The sequence below is a fragment of the Bombus pascuorum genome, chromosome 1, assembly GCF_905332965.1.
Source record: "Bombus pascuorum chromosome 1, iyBomPasc1.1, whole genome shotgun sequence".
NCBI classification, from domain to species: domain Eukaryota; kingdom Metazoa; phylum Arthropoda; class Insecta; order Hymenoptera; family Apidae; genus Bombus; species Bombus pascuorum.
In genome coordinates, this window is record NC_083488.1 from 8,543,452 (window position 1) to 8,551,724 (window position 8,273).

The 8,273-nt window shown below is 28.6% G+C and overlaps 2 protein-coding genes across 2 annotated transcripts in view; one reads left to right on the top strand and one right to left on the bottom strand.

Annotated features, from left to right (window-relative positions):
* Nucleotides 1-8,273, bottom strand: part of LOC132916426 (caspase-1-like) — a 223,250-nt gene that overhangs the window by 178,005 nt on the left and 36,972 nt on the right. The gene's annotated exons all lie outside the window — the stretch shown is intronic.
* Nucleotides 6-8,262, top strand: LOC132914632 (uncharacterized). Its single transcript, XM_060973907.1, has 3 exons — nt 6-65; nt 275-5,896; nt 6,265-8,262. The coding sequence occupies exons 1-3, from the start codon at nt 6-8 to the stop codon at nt 6,496-6,498; spliced, it is 5,916 nt and encodes a 1,971-aa protein (XP_060829890.1). The 3' UTR covers nt 6,499-8,262.

The following is an 8,273-nucleotide window of genomic DNA, read 5'->3' on the forward strand; positions in this document are numbered from 1 at the left end:
TTCTAATGCAAAATACAAAAAAATCCAAGATACTAGCTATTATATATTTAAGAAAAGATCAACAAGTAATAGGTTGAAACAATTGTTAAAAAGAGGAGATACATTAGAGGATTTGTGTAAATTATTGTGTAAGCCAGTTATTGTGAATGTTACAAAATTATCAGTATCAGAGATAAAACAATGGTGTAAAAAAGACTTGCATCAATCTAAAGCAGAAAATATATTAACACAGAAAAAAAAATGTAAACCACGAATAAAATTCTATAAAAAAAAGAAAAAGTCCAAGCAGAAGCAATTATCTTCCTTATGTAATTCTGAAAATGAAGTTAAACCTCAAAATATGTTATTTTCCAAGAAAGCAGAGATTGAAAACAAGAATTGTACAAAAAATTTATTAGAAGATGTTAAACAACCACATATAAAATTACAAAGAATAGATGAAGTAATCAATAAAATAGCACAGTCATTTGCAAGAGTAACTCCGATTAAAGAATGTGAAACAATTATTCAAACAGAAACAAATATTCAATCTGAATGCGAAACAAATATTCAAACAAGATGTGAAACAAGTGTTCAAACAAGATGTGACTCAAGTATTCAAACAGAAGAAATTCAAACTGAATTAAGTATATCTGCACCAGAACAACTAAAATTATCATCTGTAAATATCAATACAGATAAATATCAACAAAATCTTAAAACTGAGACAATAGCAATTAGGTCTCATGCAAATGAGACTCTACAATTGAATAAATGTGCAGATTCAGTCTCTGATTTATATTCTGATACTAATTCTGATTTTAAAACCAATTCTGATACTGATTCTGATTCTAATACTGGAAATTCTAGAAATACTAATGAAAGGAGACATAGAATTACATATAATTCTCATGCAGCTGATAATAATCGTTACAATAAGAGCAATGCTAATAATGCAAGAATAATTTCGAATAAATTAAAAAGGTTAACGAGAAATTCATTAAAACAAACAAGCCAAATTAACCTAGTAAATGAAAAATACAATATTATTAAGGAAAGGTGTACAGATAAAAATTCATTGTCTCAAGCACCACAAAGACCAAGTATATTAGACCGTATATCTGCGCTATGTGATCCTGATGATGATGATGATGATGAAAGTATTAAAGAAGGTAATACTTCCAGTTGTGTGCCTTCAAAATTAAATCTTGAATGTATGATAGAAGATGGTACTTCTGTAAAAGGAAAGAATGAAGATGCTATGACTATAGAGAAATCAATTGTAGAAAACAAAAAGATTGAAGAACAAATACAAGAATCATTTCCTTCCAATAGAAATTTTACACAAAGATATAAATTATTTAAAGAATTAAAAGTTTTTTTAATAAAATTTGATGCTCTGAAAGACTCCAATACTACATATTCAGCAACTGAAATTGAGAAAATGACAGAAAGATTTACGAATTCTTACGTGAATTTAAATTCTTCAAAACTTCAAAATAGTAACGAAAAATCTATAAATAATGCATCATCTATTTCAATCTTTTCAAAAGATTCTAATGTTAACATTGAGAAGTCTACAGATGCTACAAAACATGTTTCAAGCTCAAGTATTGATAGCATTCCAAATAAAGATATTTATACAACTACCAAAAGAACACAAAGTACAATTAAATTATTATCAAATTCTTCAGAAAAATTATTTCCAAATTTAACCAGAAATGCAAAGATACAACAAGAGAGAAGTTCACAAATTCAAAAAGTTTGTCATAATTTAACAAAAATTTTTGAAGACAGTTCTAAAAAAAGGTTTGCACAGAATACTATTAGTAATGCAAAGCAGAAATTGATTGTTCCAACCCCTACTATCAAATCTACATTATTATATTCTTCACAAAAACCTACCAATAAAAATTTTGAATTATCGAATGTGGTAGAAAACATTGATAATATAAACAAATCTACTGGTAAAACGTTCTCCTTAAAGAGAAAGATATCAGAGATTTCTTCGCCTAAGGAGAATTCTATGAAATTGGTTATTGATGCAAGATCTCAAGAACAAGCGGGAGTTGATACATCTAGTGTTACTAATTTCAAATTGCATCTTTCAAAGAAAAATAAAAAACATGAGTCAGAGAAACATATATTTGCACCTAAAACATGTAGAAAAACTACAAATGTTACAACTACTAAAATAGCTACAAAGAAAAGTGCTTCAACTTCTTATTCTTCCATACTATCTCCTAAAAAACATAAGAGACTTAGAGATAATCATGGTTATAAATGTATTGTTTGTGATCTTTGTTTTGAAGATTATCCTGATTTACAACAACACCTAATTACACATACACAAAAGCAAAATAATAGTTTAGGAAATTCATTGAAAACTTCCAACATGTCACCTGAAAAATCTCAGGACATGATATCTCAATCCTCAAAAGCAAGTATATCAGAACCATCAAAAGTGTCAAGTAAGCACAAGAGTGGAGGACATACAGCATCACAATATGTCACCAAGAAAGATAATGGACAACAAAAGAAAAAAGATGCTATAACAAAAAGCTCATTGAATAAAGAAAAGAGTAAAAAGAGGATTAAGCGTATTAGTAATTCAAATAAGTGTAGTATTTGTTCAAAACCTTTTGAAACAATGGCTGATTTGGCAGCTCATATCTTCTTACATACAGAGAAAGAATTGCAACAAGCATATAAACTCGCAAAACAAAAATTGAATGGAACAAAAAAGTATAAACAAACTAGAACTGAACAAACAGCTAACAGTATTAAAAATGTAAATAGCACTGTAAATACTGCAGATAATATAATTGAAAGGACTCAGAAAGTTAATGATAAGGAAGAAACGTTGCTTATACGGAAACCAAATAAATCATTAATTACAGAAGATTCAGAAATTAGAGACACAGAATCTATTATTATGAAAGAAAACTATTCGCAAGATATAGAATTATGTCAGCCAACAAAATCGAAAAAAGGTGGTAATAAATACTTGTTCACAGTATGCGAATGTCATAATAAACCAGGAACTAATGAAAATTGTTTGCAAATCGAAATAGTTCTTCTTTGTCACACTTGCAGGGTGATATTTAGAAGTATGAAATGTTTCGAAACCCATTATCGTCTTCCCCAATATGTAAAATGTAATCAAAACCGCTTAACTAGTGGTCGTTCTCCAAATTTATTTTGCGCTACCTGTGGTATGATATTTAGTTCAGTTCAAGATGTGCGCCATCACTTAGAAATGCATGCTCGTTTTAAAAAAGACTGTACAATGGATTTTCGATGTAACATTTGCAAGGTTATATTTCTGGGAATAGGAAGCCTTTTTTATATCCATTGGTCAAAGCATTCCAGAGATCCTTTTTGGATGGCTAGTGAAAAATCGTTTCCAAAAGATTCCATAATAAACTTGAAGCTGAGAAAGGCAGAGAATTCTTCTACACAAAATGCAATGACTTTGAATACGTGTGTAGAAAAATACATTGAAGTAGCAGAACATGTCTGTTATAATTGTAAACTGCCTTTTATTAGTCAAGATGATTTAAAGAATCATATTTCAGAATGTAGAAAATTTAAGGCAGTTCAAAATGCATCTATTGTAGAAAACTCTAATACATATCTCGCAATAAGGATAACTTGTAATTTATGCGATGATATTTTTATTAACAAAAAAACAGAATTTTATAAACATATAAAAGATAAACATAATTTGAGTACCGAACCTCGATTTATTTGTACATCATTGACGGCTGGAAATATGATATTTATTTGCAGTGTCTGCACGGCAATGACTAAAAGTTTAGATGACTTTGAGGATCATTGGTTGAAACATAATACAACTCATGTATATTTTACTTGTTCGCATTGTAGTAAAATATATCACAACAGCTTAAATTCCTTCATAAACCATGCTAAAAAACATGGTATTGATACTAATGATGTAGTGTCCTGTGTAGTAAGTTATAAACAAACAGAATTCACTTGTAAATTTTGTAATATTGGTTTTGATTCTCATAAAAATATGCAGGAGCATGCTATTATTCATGACACAAACAGCCAACAGATAAGTCCTAAGATTAGTCAAGTTACAAATCAAGACAGCTCTGCAACAGCATCAGAGACAGATTGTGCTTCCAATTTTGCAAAGCTGGTTGAAGTGACTATTGAAAAGCGTATGGATGAACCATTACAAATGGAGACTCAAAAAATGGATAAGGCAAGCGAAATTTGTCCAATAGAATCTAATATAGACAATAGTACGGACAAATTAATCAAGATATTAGAAGGAAATGAAGATGATTCTGAACATGAATTAATAATAGACTTGACAAAACAATCAGAAGAATGTAATGAAGGATTAAAAGAAGAAGGAAGTAAGGAAAGACAGACTACATCTAATCTTACATTAGATAAATCTTCTATCAATCAAACTTGTGTCATGTCGGAGAATAATAAAGCTAATGCATTGGTAACGAATGTAAATATCCAAGTATCTTCACAAAATGTTGCAAAATCTAAAACTCAAAATGTTACAGATTCTCTTTTAACTGCTAAAAACATAAATCCTCAAATATCTAATACAAACATTAAGTCTACAAATATTTTGCAAACAAATAATGTTAGTAATCATAATAATCTACTAGATATAGAAAAAAAAACAAGTGACCAATCAATCACAAAAGATATAGAAAGTACACAAAATGTTGAAGTTCATGACAGAATTTCAATTATAAATCAAGAAGAATCAACAATTTTAACAAAAGAAACATCAGAGAAACAAAGTCCACCAAGACCAAGACAAGGGTTCTTAAGAGTGAAGACTCTTGCAGAACTTACAGGTTCTGCAAATTTATGTGAACTTAGCAATTCTGCTGTTGAAAATGCTAATGAATTAGCCAAGCACTCCAAAAGTCACCATGCTTCGAACAAAGATAATAATGAACACAAAACTACAGAGAAAGAAATAGTTTCAAAACAATCTGAAATGAACAAATTTATTGCTAATAATAAATTAACAATTATTCCTAATACAAATTTAAATACATTACTATTATCTTCATCTAATTCAGGCAATATAAAATTACTGATTCAGAATCCAGTTATGAAACCTAATACTACAATAAAAAATAACCAACAACCACAGCAATTCCAAATAAATACAAATCAAAAGGAACACTCATCTTCTCTGGAAAATGTAACATCAGCATATCATAAAAACTTACCAGCTTGCAATTTCGTTCGAACAACCACAGCTATGCCACGTTTTACTATTTTGAAACCTACCAAAGTAATAGCACATTCTGCTAATATACCGAATGTACAGAGAACACATGTAGCATCCTGTTCTACCAATGAAAATAGACAAAAGTCTTCTTCTGCAAAAAATAATTCAAGTCATACTGTACATAAATGTAAGCATTGCAATTTTGCTTCAAATAATTCTGCAGAATTCTTAATGCACAATTTACCAGGTAATCGTTCAACTTGTAAGAAGCAATATTTGCAAAATGACACCCAGGAGCAAAAACTTAACAAATTTGATAATTCACAAACAATACCCACAATTAATACTATTCAAAACAATCCAAATCCTAAACGACGTCAACAAACTACTATGAAGCAACCAGGAATTAACTATGCGTCTTCATCTGTCTGTGATCAGTATTCTTATCTTGCTGCAGGCACTTCGAATAATAGTAATCAAATACTTAAACAAAATCAACCAATAATAACTAATCATCCAATAACAGAAAATACCACCCCTATTTATTATAAAAATCCAAATCCTAGCAGTGGTGGAATGTCAATAGTGATCAATCAAACTACACCTACTGTTCAGAGTATACCCACAATAGGAATCCTGCAACAACCAGCGCAGCAACAAATATATCAACAACAGGTATACAACGAATCAATGACAATTATAAATACACCATACTTGCATCAACCATAAATATATTGATAATTATAGTTAATATTTGCAATTAATTCTTTAAGTAGGAAATTTTTACAGATTCCGCTCGCTTTGAGATAGTATTTAATGATTTTACTAATATTCTCTAAACACAAAAATATATATAAAAACATAGAAATATATATAATATACAATAATTTTGATCTCCTATAAAAAAACTTTAATCTAGACCCCAGTGAATCCAATATTATTCAACTTATTATAAGCGGCAGATATATTTCCTGCTTAAGGAAAAGATCCAAATTAAATCATTAATACATCACACAATATATCTTCTATTTCTTTTTTTACAGGATTTAATTCAATTTTCCAAATCGAATGCTGTTTTCCAACTGGCTAATCAACCAAGTGTTAGAACTTATCAAGTTAGATATGTATGTCCTTATTGTTCGAAAAGTTTTGTTTCTGAAGACTATATGCAGATACATATAAATGAGCAACACAATTTTATATGTAATATTTGTAGTTTGCGTTTATACAGTTTTAACGATTTAAATCTTCATAAAATTCAGCATAATTTGTTGTAAATTGGAGTAGTTAATGAAATCATTAATATGTCACATAATATATCTTTTAATCCTTTATTTGCAGAATTAAGTTGAATCAAATGCTATATATCAACTGGCAAACAATATGACATATTAAATAAAGAACCAAATATTAAAACTTACGAAGTTAAATATGTATGTCTTGATTGCCTGAAAAATGTTCTGAATGTATAAATATTGAACGATAAATACATCTTGTCGGTGTTCTGCGTTTTCCTAGTTAATAATTCGAATAGCAGTTTACACTTCATATTCATCTTAAAATTCATACATTCTTCAAATTAAATTGTGATTGATTTTATAAAGATTAAAAATTGTATAAACATAAGCTATAAATACGTATATACCTTAATCGCCACTCTCATTAAAAAATGTACATTTTTTTCATTTTTATAATTATTTATTATTACTTCTTTTAAAGTAACATATAATTGTTATATTTTTTCATCGAATCCATTGATATTAATATTTTATTATCACGTATTATACTTAAGTATTATATTAATCTCAGTTGTATCTTATATTCAAAGTATATAATGTAAGCAAAAAGAGTACATATTGTGTAATGTATGCGAACATACAATAGAACTCTATTTATTAGAATGAAATTTTAGTTAGTGTTTGATTAACTAGAATTCTTCAGATTTAATATATTTCTTTAATGGTGAACATTATCTGTTTCAATGAAACGCTACGAATGTTTTCATTTATATTATTGTTTCTAAGTCAGTTATAAACAGAGTTCTATTGTAATTAGACGAGTATTGCCGTTTGACGTGTACGAAGTACAAGATATTTTTATATTCCATTGCAATCATAATTGTCACATGAACAATGTTAATTAATAATAGTCAATATAAACGGATAAACATAATGGATAAAGGAAATTAAATGGATGATTTTCGATTATATACATATATGCATGTCTCCTTTATTCGGCACTTTGAGCTTTTAATTTTTTTTTACAATAATCATCACGTCAATCTCTGTAATCGGTAGAAATACATTTAATACAGCAATAGTTACGAGCAACGAGAAAGAAATTATGTTTGTTAACATAAAACTTTGAATTTCGCCATCCTTGCTCATAACTATTGCACGGGGGGACGAAATGACTCTGGCGTGAATTACTATTCCCAATCTCATTACGTGTTTTCATGAGTTGCTACCAATAAATCGAAAGATTAATTCACAATACAAAAAATCAGACAAAAATCACGCGATATCAAGTTGCATTGAGAAAAGAAACAGAACTTATCATCGCGTGATTGTCCTCATTTTCGCATATTAAAAAGCGGAAGTATTCGAATCCTCCGCTTTGCGCGTGGTATGCATTAACGTTTTAAGTTCCTTGTTAATTTTGATTATTGGTATTGAAAAATAAAAATTGTACTATAAAATAATTCCGAAACAAATTTTTTTTTAAATTTAATAGCGGATTAAGAATGGCGTGCAAAATCCAGAAAAGAAAATACACCAGTAATGTGTATAAGACATATTACGATATTCGATGATTACAAATTCGTTAGTTTAGCAATAAAAAATATTAATGGTGATAAATATCATTTTCAGATATTTAAACGATTAAACTTGAAGTGTGAACTTCACGTGAACTCTATAATTTTATTTGAGCGAGCAAACATGACAAAAAATTTGTTTTAAAACACACAAATGACTGTTAAAACCTTTATACATATATCGATTGTATATCAAAAATAAATGAATATATTTAAAAGGAGAAAAGTTGAAATTTT

Excerpts from the sequence above, each read along its gene's own strand:
- LOC132914632 (XM_060973907.1), top strand. The coding sequence starts at position 6 with ATGCAAAATACAAAAAAATCCAAGATACTAGCTATTATATATTTAAGA. Across the intron at positions 66-274 it reads ATTTAAGAAAAGATCAACAA|AAAAAGTCCAAGCAGAAGCA; the intron begins GTAATAGGTTGA and ends TATAAAAAAAAG. Across the intron at positions 5,897-6,264 it reads AACAAATATATCAACAACAG|GATTTAATTCAATTTTCCAA; the intron begins GTATACAACGAA and ends CTTTTTTTACAG.